The sequence below is a fragment of the Pogona vitticeps genome, chromosome 3, assembly GCF_051106095.1.
Source record: "Pogona vitticeps strain Pit_001003342236 chromosome 3, PviZW2.1, whole genome shotgun sequence".
Taxonomy (NCBI): domain Eukaryota; kingdom Metazoa; phylum Chordata; class Lepidosauria; order Squamata; family Agamidae; genus Pogona; species Pogona vitticeps.
The window spans coordinates 44,128,921-44,147,214 of record NC_135785.1 but is presented as its reverse complement, the minus strand read 5'-3'; the positions used below and the strand labels follow the sequence as shown (position 1 = coordinate 44,147,214).

The 18,294-nt window shown below is 38.5% G+C and overlaps 2 protein-coding genes across 4 annotated transcripts in view; both read right to left on the bottom strand.

Moving 5' to 3' along the window:
- Nucleotides 1-2,732: 2,732 nt before the first annotated feature.
- Nucleotides 2,733-8,970, bottom strand: LOC110075296 (aquaporin-12). Its single transcript, XM_020786413.3, has 3 exons — nucleotides 6,579-8,970; nucleotides 4,837-4,953; nucleotides 2,733-3,889 (listed from the first exon to the last, which is right to left on the bottom strand). The coding sequence occupies exons 1-3, from the start codon at nucleotides 7,183-7,185 to the stop codon at nucleotides 3,693-3,695; spliced, it is 921 nt and encodes a 306-aa protein (XP_020642072.3). The 5' UTR covers nucleotides 7,186-8,970; the 3' UTR covers nucleotides 2,733-3,692.
- Nucleotides 8,971-13,900: 4,930 nt separating this feature from the next.
- The window catches only part of PAK2 (p21 (RAC1) activated kinase 2), a 43,437-nt gene continuing 39,043 nt past the window's right edge, over nucleotides 13,901-18,294 (bottom strand). For all 3 annotated transcript variants that reach the window (XM_020786366.3, XM_020786367.3, XM_072995872.2), the window contains exon 15: nucleotides 13,901-17,647. In XM_020786366.3, coding sequence (XP_020642025.1) covers nucleotides 17,561-17,647 — 87 coding nt within the window. In that variant the 3' untranslated portion in view covers nucleotides 13,901-17,560. The remainder of the gene's footprint in view (nucleotides 17,648-18,294) is intronic.

Here is an 18,294-nt window from a genome sequence, read left to right as displayed (position 1 = left end):
GAGGATTTACATCACCTCTCACATATATGTACCATCCATTTCTGGACTTTTGTCAACAATTTTCTCGCACTATCCATGGGGGGGAGTTGTGCTAAACCTGAAGAAGTGGAATTTTATCCACAAAAGCTTATGAATTGTTTAATTTTTAGTGGTCCAATAAAAGTTATCACCCACTCTTACATTTATGTCATCTTAGGGACCACCTTTTCTTTGATCTTTCTGAATGTATTAGATCTCTCCAATGAGTAATGAAAGGAATAATGCAGAATAAATAATTCTTATGCACATATTCTGCTGTTGTGAACCCCAAGAACAACAGACCCTTGGGATGTGGCTGATTACACAGCAGTGCTCTGCAGTTCAGCTTGGACTTAGATTCAGTCAGAAGGGAAGTATTTAGGACTTCTGTACAGTACACAAGTTGGTTTTTTCTCCTTTCAACCTTGAGCAAGAACTATGCATTCAAGGCCAAGTTATAACAACAGGTGATATGTAGTCCATTAAACACTGGTGGTATCCTCCATCTACGAGCTGTATGATTTATGTCTCTCATCAAAGAAGTGAGAGAGAAATGATACACTGACAGAAAGAAACAGTCAAGCCTGACCTGCAAAGCCAGTAGGGCACAAAATGGAGGAAACTGTGGCACACCATAACTAGCTCTCATGTGCCATTGCAGCATGATTGTGCTGTTAAGTATTAGAATGCCTCAGACTTCTGGCAATTTTGGGTAGTTATGGTAACAGAGTGCAGCAGGCTGGTGAACTTCTGACTATGAATTGCAGGCAATTGTTTCAGAGTTTTGGATTTCTAGCTAAAATTCTGCTTTTTATACACAGCAGAAGTACAGAGAGTCATACAGGAGAATAACTTCAAGTTCCTCAGATAGTCTCCTTTCTCATTTACTAGCACTCACAGTCTGAATAAGTCACTCTGAGACATTAATAGTAGAAAGAATAAAAATGTTCCATTCTTTCATTACAGTTGGGAACAGATAAAGCAGGCAATTAACAAAGCTATCAACATGCTGTAACTGACTTCAAAAGACAACAGAAAGTGAAGAAATTCTCAGTAGAGAGGTTGGGCTCAAACAAAGTACAGGCAGTATGTGAGGTTGCAAAAATCCAGCAGTAGAAATTTGTGATGCACATGGTAAGGTAAAAGAAACAATTCAGACTTCAGTACAATATCCTCTAAAGTTGGGTTCTGTGTGTGGAAGTGTGCTGAAAACCATCATGAAGGACATAGCACTGCCAAGGAAAAGAAAACAAAGAAGACATTGTTTCTTGAAGATGGGGAAAGTGGTCTACGGATGATCTATCAATCTGGTGACCTACTAGTCTACTGCTCCTCAATGGCTTATTCAAAATACAGAGTTCCTGGACTTATTTTCATACTTCCCTGGAGTCTTGGTTATGTTAATTTAATGCCGTCTTTATTTTCTACTGTTCTAGGAAACAAAAAAGCTCAAAATCTTCAAACTTTCTTTACCAGTTTCAGTGGGCAATAGGCTAATTAATAATCCAAATTCTGACATTCCCCCAGTAAAAGGACCCAAGGCAGGTAACAAAATAGTTAAAAGTTGAATATGAAAACAGTTTAAAAAAACAACAAATTATAAAATTAAAATAATTTATGTTTCTTAGCATAATAAATTACACTAGAGTGGGCCTGTAGAATCTATGTAGATTTAGTGAGTCCACTCCTCAGTAAATTTTGTTGATTCAAATGGACCTACTCTTAACCGTGACTCACCTTAGCACAGTAAATTGTTGTTAGAGTAAGTCCTTTTGAATCAACAGAACTAAATTCACAAGTGTGCAGAATATAAACATTATATTAATAGATATGGACCAATTGCAATAATGCAGTATTGCAAGAGCACTGATCTATGTCTTGTCATTTACAGAGCTCGAAATCTACAAAATCTCCTTGCTTTGTGTTCTCTGTGCTAATATCCATGTTATAAAATATCCTGCAAAGTGAAACACAGCTGGTTCTTTATCTGTTGGCCTTTCAACACTTAGCAAGGTTTCAGAAAGCATTCAGTGCGGATTAATAGTAGAGAGTGGGACTAATAGCCAAGGCCAGTCATGTCGTCAGGCAGAATGAAACATATAAGTCAGGAAGCAGATTTTGGGTATCATGAAGGGCAGCAGACTTACAGTTATTTTTTATTGTTGTATTTTTCAGGTGCCTGTAAGATTCCCCACCCCTCAAGAGCACAAATAACTTTGCTAGCTATGAGTCCTATGTGTCTTTAGTTGGGTGGTGTGTGGGTACCCAGTTTGCTGCTCTATTTCAGGTAACAAAATGCTGCAAGCCCACATTGTTAATATCTTTCTCATTTAAGCAACCTTTCCATTTTTGGCTGTTGAAATCTGCCAGCCCTTCCCAACATGTTGCTCTCTATATGCCTTGGAGGATACCTCCCAGAATCCACAAGCAGCGTGGCTGAAGTGTGGGGATGATGTGTGCTGTAGTTCAGCATATTTAGATCTAAAACTACACATGGTTCAGCAAACAATGCTGTTTCGGACATATTGGACTCCATTATTTTAGAAATGAGTCACTTAAGCTAAATGCTGGCAAGACAACACAGATAATGCTTTTTTGAGGCATGTGATATGGACATGTCAAGTGATTTCATATTACAGAAAAAATCTTTTATATTTGTGTATATATACATACTTTTAAACCATGTTCCTGAAGTTTGGAACTTAACTGGTGGTGAGTACAACTGGATCTTATTTTACAAACCTTTACCATTGCCAAGATTTCTTCTTCAGGACTGGAAAGATAAATATACACCCAGCATAATTCCATGGTCAGAAGATCTTATTATCTAAATTACTTATGAATGTATATCCTATTAGAACCAGCACCAAATATAGTTAGCTTATGTTAATGTATATGCCTAGCCTGTGGTTATATATTACATTTTGTGTATCCCTCTTTTGTTTTTCTTTTCTTTCTTTTGGCTTGCAATCAATAAAAATAAAAATAAATTATTAAAAAAAGAAAGAAGTATTAATCTGAACATTTTGAATCTGAACATTCAAAAAATGTTTATTAAAAAAAGAAAGTATTAATCTGAACATTCAAGATTCTATTTTTATTTATAACTATATCACTGGATATATAGGTGATTAGCTTTCTCTGGATGGCAGCAATAGTGTATTGTAATATACAGTAATATACAGCTCCAACAGTTCATTAGAACACCATAGGATGAAGAATATCACAAAGAGGAATAAGATCAGGAAGAAGACAGAAATGTACGGTGTATAAGGATTACTGAAACCATGATTTATACAAGCCTTCACACTGAAGTCCAATCAAATTTCACTTCACCATGTAATTAAACTACACTTTTAAAAATATATTCCATTGATATTCTATATTTCCTCCAAGGAGCTGAAGGAGATATACCAGCTGTATCTCACAATAACCCTGTGATCTAGGTTAGTCTGAGAGCTAGTCACACAATGCATTTCATGGTCATGAGAGAATTTGAATCCAGATCTCCTGAGTCCTCACCCAACATTTATAAGTGAGAGTTGTCCTTGTCACCTCCAAACAGAACAGTTCCCAAGTGACCTCAAAAAGACCACAGAGAAGCTTAAGGTCCCTTCTCCCCATACCAATAAACAGAAACTGGAGGACCCCACATCCACCATTTTCTGCTTGTTTCATTCTGTCCTTCTAGGTGGTCCTGAGTGGCTGATTGTCCTCTCTGTTTTTGCCTGGCCCTGTCTGATGTCACCAGACATGGCGGGATTACCTTTCATTTTGGGTATCTTATATTTGTTTTTTTGACTGTAAAGCAGATTTGTCCGGAAGAGTCGTGGGATGTTTCCCTGATACACAAACACAGCTACCAGCATGCCTGAAAGAGAACCAGTAATAGCAAGTTATAATCACTTAGGGTATTCCCCCCCAAACTAGTGCAAATTTGGGGGCAGATAAGGTTGTGTTCAGTGAGGGTGTGAATGGATTCACTAACTCCTAGCCAATGAAAGCATTCTCTCTCTTTCTCCAAAATACAGTGAGGCTTGAGAGTTTTTGAGGTCAGATTAAACCTGATATATTTGTGTGAACGGAATAATTTCAACGTTTTATGAAGTGAGTCCCATTTTTATCCACTGTCATTCACATATATGTCACCATTCTCATGCAAAAGAAACTGCTGGAGGCAAACTTTAGCTGATTTCCATTTCCCAGCTGACTCTTTTGTTAAGAATAGCCTGTCAAAGTAAATTTTATGCAATATCTTTAACATTCCCAAGTTTTCTGAGTAACTTATATTCCAGCAAATAACCTCTTCTACTCCAGAATGGGCCAAAATGGCTTTTGATGTATTACTTGTGCTGCTGCTAAAAATGAACACCCAAGTTTCTTCAGTTAGCACTGCATTTTTTGCTATATTACTGATGGAACTTGTTATCTTCTCAAGAATTCTGGAGATTTCCTTGAACAGCTATATTTTCTAGCTTCGTGGAAATGCTTATATCCTCATTTTTTTACTTAGGAAACAGCTCATGGGAAATACAGCTACATTTCTTTTGTCTTTAAGTGCTTAAAAGAAAATGTTGATGTCACCATTGGAGTGACAGCCTTCTGTCAGGACTTGTAATTCATCTGTGATTTTTTAAAAATAAATTTTAATTGAGTGATTTGAAATTCATTATAATTCATCAGCACATAGCTAGATCCTCGGATTAACTTCAAATGCACAGACCTAAAATCTGAGATTGTGCAGGCATTAGTAGATTATCCAGAAATTCCAGTTGGAAGTGTGGTTAACACCACCCACTCTCTAGGAAGCAAGCTCACCTGTAATGGGTGCAAGCCAATATACCTGCATGTACTCCAGCAAGTTATTCCCAGAGCAGGCAAAGGTTACAGCAGAGGCCAAAGCAGGGTTAAAAATAGCTCCTGTGAAAGGACCAGCTGCAGAAGAAGAGCAAACAGTTTAATCCCTCTCTTTTCATTCTAAATTGGCTTATACTCTAAAATGTGGACCTAGTAAACAGACAGGATAAGAAGCAGGATTTAAATTAAAACAACCCAGAAGTGTTGAATATTGAGCTGCAACTCTGACAGGTAAAACCTGGCAAAGAGTAGCATTCGGGAGTTGTATAGCAGTGAGCAGGCAAAAGCCTGACTAGCTCTCATCTTCTGACTAATTGACAAACATATTTTGTCAATTATACTCAGTTAAATTAAACTTATGCAGTACTCATAGTTTTCAACTTTAAATATGTATTTTCTTTCACTGTTGCAAGCCACCTTGAGTCCTTTTCAAGGAGAAAGGTGGGGTAAAAATATTTTAAATAAATATAAATAAATAAATATTTCAAATACCTATATGGCTTGAAGGGGGTCTGTTCAGCAGCATGCGGTGATAAATTCTGAAGTGCAGCTTGACAACATATACACTTAAGCACACAATAGCAGTACGCCCCCCCCCACATCCATACTCATAGAAGAGCAACTGTACAGGGTATAATCCTCAAAATGGTAGGTCAGTATAACTGCAGTCTTATAATGCACAGTCACCTTAGAATGCTATCTCCATCAAAGTTGGGGGTGCTTATTTCTAACTGCATTGGTTTGATTTATAAAGCACATTGAGCTTTAGCAGAATTTCACCAACTGAAATGCAAGCTTTTAAGATTTTAATTTAGAGTGTAGTCAATCTTGCACATATTTCACCATTTAAACTGCTAGAGTGTGAACTAGGAACTCTAAAGAAAAGAAAATAGGAACCAGACTCTGTTTGGCTATTTTTCTAATTTTCTGATCTCTGTGTACATCTGCCACGAATAATAGTAGAAGCCTTCTCATCATCTCATTCTCTTTCTAGAACAAGGTACATCCATTGATCACCCTAGTCCTCTGTCAGATAGACTCTGGTATCACATTCCTCTTTGCTACACCCCTTCTGGCCAGTGGCTACTACCTTGGTTCCCTGTGTTCGAACTGCATGGAAGATTTTTTTTATCACCAGAAGAGTGTAGGGACATAATAAAGGCAGCTTAACAAGAAGAACTAAGCTGGCATGGCTGAGGACGCACTGGCAGATGATTCCAATAGGAGCAAAATGCTTCAGAATAAAGAGGCAAAGGATGTCTATGCATGAGCCAAGAACTACAGAATGTCAATGCAGAATGGATACAAAGGAGACCTATATGGCTATAGTCTTTAGAGAAAAGAGGATTGGAGAATATCAATGCCAGCAATGTTTTACCAGAAACCCAGGGTAGTGGAGGTTGGGTTAGCACATCAAAACACAAGCACTTTAGGATTAGCAGGGACACTGATGTCATCTGCTACTTTCCTCAGACTTTCCTACTTCTTCTGAGCTCACTACAACCTGGAGTGCACTGTTTAAATCTGCCTAATAGTAGGGCCACCTCTGAACCTCACACTGGTGTTACTGTACAAAAAGAATGTCCCAAAATCAGTTATATTCTGTTGCATGCTGTGAGTACACAAATGCATAACATATATGAAACACTTCATGTGGTTGCTAAATATATCTTATGATAAACAGACTAGATGAAAATCCTTACCTGTATAGGTCAAGGCAGTAACAGTGAGTGCCACGATAGGGACTCTGTGCATAGGAAAACTGGCCTGGAATCGGAGAGTCACGAGATGGAAAAGAAACGAGCACAAGGCTTCAACAAAGATACCATGGGAGACAGAGGCACTGAGAGACGAAGTACAGTCTTGAGCAATTAAATTTTGTATAGTGTGGAAGTCTGTCAGTTCCCTGGACCAATATTGCTTAGTGAAAACACATGCTGCTTCCATCCCCATAAACTGAGACAAGAGTTTGGCAAGAGTAACCCACAAAGAAGATTCTAAAGTCAGAAACTCCTGGACTGAGACACAAGGATTGGCAGAAGTTCCATCAAAACAGGCACCATGAACCAAGAAGAGGAGAAACAGAAGAGTCAGGCTCACATCTGGGCCAAAGCCACCACTCCATGGACCAATTTCTCTTAGCATCTTCAATTCAAGGAAGCAAGCACACATCTGGAATGAGCTGGTCAGTTCACCAGCTAGACAAAAATACATCTTCAGTGGAAAAATTCTCTTGGAGATCTTCCTGGTTGCCTCACAGAGGATTACAATGGAGAAGAAAAAAGCTATAGAGATATTCAAACCAGCCATGCTGGAAGCTATACCAATGATAGGATGTGTCCTATAACAACACCAGGAGCTGCCTGGAAGAAGGGAAAGGGGAAGGATTAACCACCTGCTCTTCTTTCAACATACAGGCACTTATAAGCAAACGTGGCAAATACTGACAGGCACATAGTCAATAGGGTCACAGAAATCTCTGGGAAAACCAACACATCTGACACCATGAAGCAACCGGCTGAAACAGAGCACCACTGCCCTTATCAGTTCTGCAACAGCTCTAACCTGAATTTCATCTTTGCTCTTTCGGATTATCGTCAAACCCGAGACAAAACCTCTCTAATAATACTCCAAAGAACTGCAGTCAGGAACTAGCTCAGAATACAGTGAAATCAGAAAATGGTTTTACTTATTGAGCCAGTAGGTAAACCACAGAAGCAGTTGAAATTCTGGACCTCACTTAGGAAGTTAATTTTGTACAATTAATGATTGGGTGATCTGCTGCCTCATTTGTCTTCAGCTTTATTGAAGATAACCCAGATGTTTCAGTTTATTGAGCAGGATTATTTGGACTTGTTGCTTTTAGTGTCCATTTTGGTTTACCTTCAAGTATTGTTTCATTTCACCAAACTCAGTGTATTTCTGCGTACAAAAAAATTAACTAAATAAAATAAAAAAACAGAATGATGGCTAGAACTAGAGAAGGGAGAAGGAAACAACATGCTCACAATATCTCGTTTCAAATCCTGAGGTAAACAGAAATTGAACATGGTCTAAGTGTCAGGCCAAGATCAGGAACATGATTCTAATCCTTCTCAACTGTGAAATTTTTGGAGTCTCTCTGATCCATTCACCCCCTCAGCCTATCCTATTACAAATAATTGATAGCTATGCAGTATATACGACCCAAAGCTCCTCAGAGTATAGGGTAAAATTGAAATATATTAATATACAACATTCAATAGTACAGCATTACCTTCAAGATGTAAAGCTAAGTTATTTATTTATTTATTTATTTATTTATTTATTTATTTATTTATTTATTTATTTATTTATTTATTTATTTATTTATTTATTTATACATACCCTGCCTATCTGGACTATTCGTCCACTCTAGGCGGGTTCCAATATAAAATAAAACACAAGAATATACATAATCCTTCAATGATAATTACAGTAAAAAAGAAAATTAAGAGAAAATAGAAAAGAATCATGGATTAACTGGAGGGAAGGCCTGGATGTACAACCAAGTTTTAAAATGGGTTTTAAAGAGTTTTAAGTTAAGTTAGTTTCTAGCAATTTTTCCTCCAGGAGTTTCCATCCTTCAAACTCTCGAGCTGAATTCTTGGTTGGACTCCAGTGGAGACAAACAGCTACATCTCTTTGCCCTACCACTCCTCCAAACCATCCTGCTCATCACAAATATAGCAAAGAGAACAAAGGCAAAATGAGCAATGATACTTCAGACAAGGTGGCAGGTAGGAATGTTACTTGCAGTTTGTTGTCAAGTACTACTTTCTTTCTTCTATGTGCAGCAATGTGGGAACAGAAGGTAATTCCTTTCTATGTACAGCATTGCCCAAGCTGGAGCTGGAATCAAGAGCAAGCTGCAGGAACACCAGGACATAAATAAATAGAATAGGAAGCTCAGGTCCTCTTAGATTTCTGACCAAGAATGTTTCCATTAGAGAGGACTGATCCACATCCCCAGAAAATTGGGGATCATTTCAGAGTCAGTTTTGATTAGTATGTAAGACAACAGCATGGTGACTGGGAGGACATGATTTAGCATTGGGCTACTAGTGTGAGATTTTGTTTTGCTTCTTCTCCAGTAATGGCAGCTTCAGACCAAAAAATAAAGAAGAATGAGCAAACAGATTCTTCTCATCAGAGCAGAAGCGGCATCTGATCTTTACTGCTCTTGTGCTGATTCTGTTGCTATATAGTGACTATTAGGCATTTGCCCATGCACAGATGTTATCTTGTTTCTGTATGCCCCTCATGCCAAGCAATCAACCACATACAGAGGACATAATTTTGTGAGCAGCCTGATGAGTAGTGTATCACATGCTTTTTAAAAATAGAAATTTTGATTTAACCATAGAAGTAGAACTGCCAAGGTATTCAAAACCACCATGAGATAGATGTTCACTGGTATAAACAGTACAAGAATACACAGAGGAAATATACCAGAAAGATTTGGATATCCCGAACAACTCAGATAGTGTGGTTGCTGACCTAGAGCCAGACATCCTGGAGAGTGAGGTCAAGTGGGCCTTAGAAAGCTTGTCTAACAACAAAGCCAGTGGAGGTGATGACATTCCAGTGGAACTATTTAAAATCTTAAAAGATGGAGCTGTTAAAGTGCTACATTCAATATGCCAACAAGTTTGGAAAACTCAACAGTGGCCAGAGGACTAGAAAAGATCAGTCTACATCCCAATCCCAAAGAAGGGCAGTGCCAAAGAATGCTCCAACTACCGTACAATTGCACTCATTTCACACACTAGCAAGGTTATGCTCAAAATCCTCCAAGGCAGGCTTTAGCAATATGTGGACCGAGAACTCCCAGAAGTACAAGCTGGATTTTGAAGGGGCAGAGGAACTAGGGACCAAATTGCTAGTATGCGCTGGATTATGGAGAAAGCCAGAGAGTTCCAGAAAAACATCTACTTCTGCTTCATTGACTATGCAAAAGCCTTTGACTGTGTGGACCACAGCAAACTATGGCAAGACCTTAAAGCAATGGGACTGCCTGATCACCTTATCTACCTCATGAAAAACCTATATGTGGGACAGGAAGCAACACTTAGAACTGGATATCGGACAACTGATTGATTCAAAATTGGGAAAGGAGTATGACAAGGCTGTATATTGTCCCCCTGCTTATTTAACGTATATGCAGAATACATCATGCGAAAGGCTGGACTGGAGGAACCCCAAGCCGGAATTAAGATTGCCGGAAGAAATATCAACAACCTCCGATATGTGGATGATACCACTCTGATGGCAGAAAGTGAGGAGGAATTAAGGAACTTTGTACTGAGGGTGAAAGAAGAGAGTGCAAAAAACTGTCTGAAGCTCAACATAAAAAAAAACTAAGATCATGGCCACTGGTCCCATCACCTCCTGGTAAATAGAAGGGGAAGATATGGAGGCACTGATAGATTTCACCTTCTTGGGCTCCATGATCACTACAGATGGTGACAGCAGCCTCGAAATTAAAAGATGCCTGCTTCTTGGGAGGAAAGCGATGACAAACCTCAATAGCATCTTAAAAAGCAGAGAGATCACCTTGCCAACAAAAGTCCCCATAGTCAAAGCTATAGTTTTACCTGTAGTGATGTACGGAAGTGAGAGCTGGACCATAAAGAAAGCTGACCGCTGAAGAATTGATGCTTTTGTATTGTCATGTTGGAGGCGGCTCTTGAGAGTCCCCTGGACTGCAAGGAGAACAAACCTATCCATTCTAAAGGAAATCAAGCCTGAGTCCTCACTGGAAGGACAGATCTTGAAGCTGAGGCTCCAATACTTTGGCCATCTCATGAGAAGACTCCCTGGAAAAGAACCTGATGTTGGGAAAGTGTGAAGGCAGAAGGGGACTAGAGGACGACATGGTTGGACAGTGTCATCGAAGCGACCAACATGAATTTAACCCAACTCCGGGAGGGAATGGAAGATAGGAGGGCCTGGCGTGCTCTGGTCCATGGGGTCACGAGGAGTCAGACATGACTAAATGACTAAACAACAACATAAATATTTCTTAAATATATACTGTAGAGGTGTGTAACACAAAGTAATAATGATTATAATGATGACGACAAAACCTGTGGTACCTTAAAGACAGTTATTTTGTAATGTAAGCTTTCATGGCCACGTCCAATTCTTCAGATGTAAATGTTTCACAAGTAAAACATTTGTACTGGCTCCAAGAGTCAGTGGTGTTTGGTTGCATCTCACACATGGAGTAATTAATGACCTGTGTTTGGTGTTGAGTTCTTTTGGAGTCTGGTTTGTGAACATTCCCACAAGAAAACACAAGGCAAAAGGGAAAAGGAGGGTGCAAGGGTAGTTGTGGTGTTGTAAAGACCAACTGTGAGAAGTAACATGATTGAAGGAGACAGCAGAAGAATCATGTGTGTTAGTATAGAGAATATTAACAGTTCTTACCTTTGAGCCCTGTACCAAAAGATGGGTCTGGTAGTTGTGAAAGAAAACAGCATAGACAACTTTGTAAGTATTATAGGTGAATACAGTAAAAAAAATACACTTAAAAATGGTAGGACTTTAGAGACTTTTGTATTTTTTAATGCGAGTTTTCATGGACAAGTCCACTTCATCAGACTAAAACAACTGCATATGTATTATATTTGGTAATGAGTTTAGAAACCCTGAAATTATATTCAATCCTTTTCTATGAATGTCCATCACGTGTATACATTTTATCTCAGTTGTTTCCCTCTGCATTACTGCTCTGTAGGTTTTTTTGTTGTTGTTTTTTTGTTGTTGTTTTGAGAATGACAACTTTCATATCCTGTGAAGAATGCCCTGGTAGACTGAAATGATTAGACATGGGGTTTTGTATTGTGGTTTCTGATGTTAGATTTATGTCCATTGCTTCTTTTGCATAGTTAACCCTGATGTTTAGAAGAGGTGGCCGTTTGCTCCCTGAGAATAGCTACAATTTGTGGCCCTGAAGGAGCTTTTACAGCCAAGTTATCATCCAGGCATTCTTTGGGGAAAACACATGTAGCTTCAAATCGTTGTAACTGCTGGTAAGTTCTACCACTTCTGTACAAGTCTAGTGAGCACAAATTTATTTTGGGGAATGAGGAAATGCATATAGACATACACCAATGAGAGAGAAAGCATTTAAACAGCATCCTACAGATAATGAAACAAATTTAGATGTTAAAAAAAACAAAGAAACTCAGAGGTATCTCTAAGAACAGCTGACAATTTAGCATGCTTTTATCTTTGTGCTGTTCCTAACATTTTGCCTCAGGTTAGTCAAGGCAGGCATATGAAACCAAATAACTTGTCCCTTCCCAAATTCTTTATATAGGATGTTGGATTCAGAAGCTCAGTTATTTTAGTTCCGTCACTCGCATTTGAAATGCCCAGGACATGGGATTCTAAAGACAGCTTCCTTTCAGTCTTTCTCCATCTCCTCGCTTTGGTGTATTGGCTCATTTGACCCAATACTTCCCCATTTTAAAATACCTGTTTGCATTAGCTGGTATGTGCTTTATATTTGTTAATCAAGCCAATTCCCTTTGTGAAACAGTGCTTGTATCATAGTAAATACTGAGATAATTCATCCTGACACACTACAACCAGCATCCAAAGATCCCATGCTTACACCTATTCTCAACAATGTGAACTGATGTGTGTCCACATAGCAGGTCTGTTAACAATACCTCACCCCATACATCTGCGTGCCCTAGATATTTGCTCTATGAAATGTTCCAATAGAACTGGGTGTCCTGGTCTTCACTAAACCATCACTCGCAATAAGCTACAGAGGACACACTGCCAGATGTTTTGATTTATCTTCTTCATTCTGGTTGAGGAAATTTGAAGGCTCAAGCTGGAATAAAAGGAAAGGAGCTAAAAGTCCATGTGGGGAGTCAAAATTAGTGGAAATATCTAAATCCAAGACCTCTTTATGCAGCAGCAGGAGACCATGACCAACAATGTATGACAACATTGGATGCCCACCTGAGCCATAAGTAATTCATTCTACATTGGGCATCACAGGATGAATTTATAAGGGTGGACAGAATATTAAGCAAAAGTTTAAAATTAACAGTTTGGTACATATCTTTGACACCTTATGTTAACAACCTTTTAGCCTCATGGACTCATTTGACTCTTAAAAGTTGGCTTCTGTTTGTGAGACCTATTAGTAAGATTATTCATGAAGCTATTCTATTACTGGAAGAAATCAGATTTTCTGATGAACAGTAGTATATGAGATTTTCACTTCTTTTTGTGGATAAAAAATGAAAGTTTCACAGCTAAAGTTTAGAAGCAACTACTTTTAAATAACTAGTTACTTGTGATTTATTTGTCCCATGGGGCTATAACTATAAGTTACAATTATCACTAGGAACAACTCACATCCTTTGTGTGAGGGGGAAACTGTTAATTTTTAAAGTTACCTTTACCATTAATTTTTATCAGGTTTATGGCCTCATTAAATAACGGAAGAGGAATATCAGATACTGTTCAATTTCAGTTCATACTGCTGCCTTGTACCTTGTTGTGGATACTGAGACAACAGGAAGGTGTATAGAATGAGAGTTTTGTAGCACAAGCCAGAACCTTGTGGCGTTCAGCGTGACTTTTGAAAAAGGGGAAATAAATTTACTTGGAATCATATGCTAACTAACCACTGATAGCAGTTGGAGCTACTGAAGTGCTGCATTGGCAAACAATTGTTTGAAAGACAGGTTGCATTAACTCCACAGCCATTTGCAAAATAGCAGAAAAATACAGAAATATAGAATGCCTTTACATTCTACACTATGGAGATATCACAGCTGGTCTCACTATGCAACACTATGGAGATATCACAGCTGGTCTCTGTCCATTAGGAAAGTTTTGAAAACAAATTAAAATTAAGACGCAAGTCTGTTCCAAATAAATTATCATACCATATCCTCCTAAAAAAAATTACCTGTACTCTTTTATCTACTATTATTAAGACACACAAAAAGAGGTGGAGAAATGATAAACATCACACATTTTAATAATGTTTATTTCTAGCCCTGAAAGAATGAAGTCATTAAACATAGTCAAATACAGTAGTTAATATTGCAGTAACAATTAAATAACAGAATGGGATTAAATTAAACAAAAGGCAACAAAATCTGAGGACAATAAAAAAAACTTGAAGCTCGCACTACTTTCATTTTTATCTGACAAACTGATAGAAAAGGAACAATGAAGAAATGTATTTTAAGATGTACTTAATTCAAGCTATGAAGACAGAAATTCTTCAACTCAACAGTTGAGTTAATTTACACCAAACTACTCCAAAGTATACATCTGGTGACCGCTTAAGTTAATCAAATATATGCTGAACCAATAGTAAAATGTCTCCATCCTAGTGAGCATATACTGAGCCGTTTTTGTTGTTGCAGCAATCAGGTCTGTTTCAAATTCTGGGATGGGGGGAGCCCTGGGATCTCACACTTTCAGATAAGCCTGCTGCCATGGAATGAGATAAACTTCTCCTCCCTAATGTTTCACACCATATACTATAATGTGCCACTCCAAATATGCCCAAGACTCAAAAGCCGACCAGATAAGTACTTGGGGAGGTTGTACATGCTGTCACAACAATCCATGGTGACTTTCTGCTAGCCCAAACTGAATGCTGATGCTATGAAGTAGGTCTTGGAACTCTCTACTGCATGCTCACATCCTCCTGACACCCCTACATAATTAACTTGTATAATGATGCACAACAGGACTGGAAACTGGTCCTATGCTGGAGCATTCAGGATAATGCTTGGCTGTCTCACTATTCAGTGTAGGCCAACCAAAAAGTCACAATGGAGTGCAAGCAAGCTGCCAAAGTGCTTCAATCAATTAGTCAATATTACATTAGTACCCAGAAATTTGGCTGAGACACATTTAGCAGGAAGGTCAGTTAGAAATCAATATTCCACTTAAAGTAGGCTAACAAGCTATTCTCCAGGGTCATGATCACTCTGCTTAGAAGTCCAAACCAAACCTCTCAAATGATGATTTTTCCCATTTCCAAAACAGGGTTTAAGACACTTTATTTATTTGATTTATACCCCGCTCATCTGGCCTAAAAGGCCACTCTTGCAATAAGTGTACCATACAAACTACATACACTCCTTTATAATAAATGAGAATGGTTCATTGTAATGGTTTACATCATGGTGGCTCCTCTGTTCACTAATTCTCATTTCTGTTCTATTCTACCCCTAATTTTTGCCCCATATCCTTTCTAGCCAACAGAGGATACAGAAATTAGATTAATGCATGGCTGAGCCACAAGTTACATTTTTACAAACATACTGTGTGAATACTGAATATCACAAAGATACAAGACCGGTCACAGGATGTACTTCAACTCCTGAGCTAATCCAAATTGTAATCAACTTCAAGGAAAGATTTCCAAATCCTTTCAAAGAAGCAGTCAACTGCTATTTGCAGATTTTTTTAGAAAATGATGTTAAAAGAATGTTTTTGTTTCAAAACACATATTCTAAAATAGCTTGCTATGATTAAGAAAATCACAAAACACTAACACATAATTACATTGCAGGAGTCATGGGTTCCACATATTCCATTGCCAGCAACAGACAAAGACCCAATGGCAAGAAGATTAAAATTAACTGTAAGGGTTTTTTTAAATCTCTTGGTTTAATTCACATATATCAAATTAAAGGCAAGGCTGTTTAAACTTTTATAATAACAGTATCACAAGCCATGACAAAAGAACACTACCTAAAGTACGACTCAGACAAGAAATCACACCTCCTCAGACCAAATAAAAACACATTCCAAATGTTCTGAAAGTTAATGGTTAGGTTACAGAGCTGCAGAGTGGAGTGTGGCATTGCTTTGAGTTGCATAAATAAGGCAATTGTTGGCACAAAGCTGGATTCAAAAGCTCCAAGATCTGAAGCAATGGAGTTCCTTGTGATGCAGTAGCTCAGAATCTGGCATCTGGCAATCTTTTCATGATAATCCAGCATAAATATGATGATCTTACACGAACAGACATTGCTATTGCTCAGTATTTAGAAAAAGGCTTTCCACCAATCATCAGAAAAGATGTAACAGGTTGCCTCCTAACCAGGTTTCAAGATATCCTCCCCAAAATACTGACCAGAAATGTGAGAAAGCTACAGCACCAAATTAACGAGTCTTAACATTATTGTTTGGCACATTATCACTGAGGAATTCTCCATCAAGATAAGCTGCATATTAACACACAGTGATTTCAAAAGGCTGATGTGAGTAACAAAGCCGTCCCAATCATCTATTAGTCCACCTCATACAGAACTCCAATTTCTCTACAGCTCCAATCATTTCCTTTGATTTAGGGAGGCACTTAATCTTGTGTTTGGCTACAGTTATAGTAGATATGCTTTTTCAAGAAGCAGGACAACCATGAGAAGGCATGTTCTTCCAGCCACTTGTAAGCCAATTCACTACTGCTGTATCTAACTAATCTACTACCTCCAATTTTGTCACCACAGAATGGCACTTTGGTGTTCAGAAGCTTCAGTTGGCTGTGTTATACAAAATGTCTTGGCTTTTCTATTTTTTGCAAATCTGCTTGATCTTCTGTTAGTAGAATGGTGCATCTACTTGTGTGTGTGTGTCTGTGTCTATATATATAAAGGAAGAAAGCTCTAGCATTTCGTCCTGACAACTCCAAAGCTGCTTTTGGAGGGAAAATGTACAACATATACAAAACGTATTTAATATAAAGAAGGGTAATTTAAAAATTCAGAAGGCACCAGCATAAAGCCCAAAGCCCAAGTCAGAACATGGATACAGCACTTTGCTACAAAACCACACACTTTCAAGACATCCCTTTAAAATGTTATCAACAAACCTACAAAGGCAAAGGAGGAGTGGAAGACAATTCATAGGAACCAGGTTCTCTTCCCATGCCCAAAGGATGATTTAAACATTAAGAAATGCAGCACTTTCCTCCATTTCCAAACTTATATTCTATCTCCAAAATTCAGAGGCATCTTTCCCTTATATTAAGAAGTCCATGCAACAAAATTCCACACCAAACTTTGCAAAGCCATCTTCTTCCCTCTCTGTCCATGTTCTTCTGTCTTTCAGAACAGTCACTGTAAAATCAGGTTCCTAGGTAGCTGGGTGGTTAATGCTACAATAGTTACTAAATTGTACATTAAGAAAATGGGACTAATAGGAACATTCACATTTCTACTATATCTGCCTTTAACAACTCAAGAGTCGCCATATCTTGAATGAATGACTAAGAAAAAGGGAGAGAGAGGCAAGTTGATCAAAGTAATGCCTTCCCCTAAAAGCTTGAATCTGTTGTTCAAGTATTGAAAGTGCTCAGAAGAGCACAATGAGTGGGATCTAGTACAGCAAAGTCATCAAAACCAACAACTCTGAGACATAGTAATATAAACTTCTGAGCTGTCTGCAGAAGGATTGAAGGGGCCAGTGATTCAGTTCACAACTTCTTCCAGACTCCAAGAAGAGTTCACTAAAACCACCAATTTTCTTCTTCTCATTTATCTTCAAGGTGAAAGATATTTCCCCTTCTGCAGACTTTCAACCCCCCTAACAAGAGCAACCATTTATATATTATGAAGATTTTTTAAAAAAATAAAAAACAAAAATCATAAGGGCCATAGCAGCACTGCTAACGGTTACTCTTCATTGCTTCTTTGGCTGCTAAGATCAATGGCGTCAAACTTGATAAGGGTTTGGCCAATTTCAGGAACGGATGCTAAAAGTAAATTAAAGAAATAACCTTTTAATGAAAGGATGTTTCAAAGTAAATTAAAACAGGAACATTTCAAGATGACTGCTTTATAAACAGTAAAGAATTAAAATTATATTACATTATATTTAGGCAAAAAGCAAAATATCACATGTGAGTAAGGCAAGAATTTAACAGACTGATGGAGACTGGAATGGAAATACACCAACAAAGTACAGTGGTGCCTCACATAGCGAGGTTAATCCGTTCCGGATTAACCTTCGCTATGCGAAAACATCACTAAACGGGAATAAAAAAGCCATAGAAACGCATTGAACTTTGTTCAATGCGTTCCTATGGCTTTAAAACTCACCGTTAAGCGATGTTTTTCCATAGCGCCGCCATTTTCGCGCCCTCGGTAGGCGAGGGCAGGGCGCGAAAATGCGGCACGGACCTTCCGGTGGCCATTTTGGAACCGCCGATCAGCTGTTCTCCCCGCTTCGCTCTGCGAAAATCGCTAAGCGAATTGCTTAGCGATCATCGCAAAGCGAAAAAACGCTATAGGGGCCATCGCTGAGCGAACGCTCCAGAGATGGCCTGGACCCCCTCGCTATGCGAATTCATCGCATAGCGAAGCACTCGCTAAGCGAGGCACCACTGTACCTGCTTCCAGT

Excerpts from the sequence above, each read along its gene's own strand:
- LOC110075296 (XM_020786413.3), bottom strand. The coding sequence starts at position 7,185 with ATGGCTGGTTTGAATATCTCTATAGCTTTTTTCTTCTCCATTGTAATC. Across the intron at positions 4,954-6,578 it reads TACTGCCTTGACCTATACAG|CTGGTCCTTTCACAGGAGCT; the intron begins GTAAGGATTTTC and ends CTTCTTCTGCAG. Across the intron at positions 3,890-4,836 it reads TTGGCTTGCACCCATTACAG|GCATGCTGGTAGCTGTGTTT; the intron begins GTGAGCTTGCTT and ends GTTCTCTTTCAG.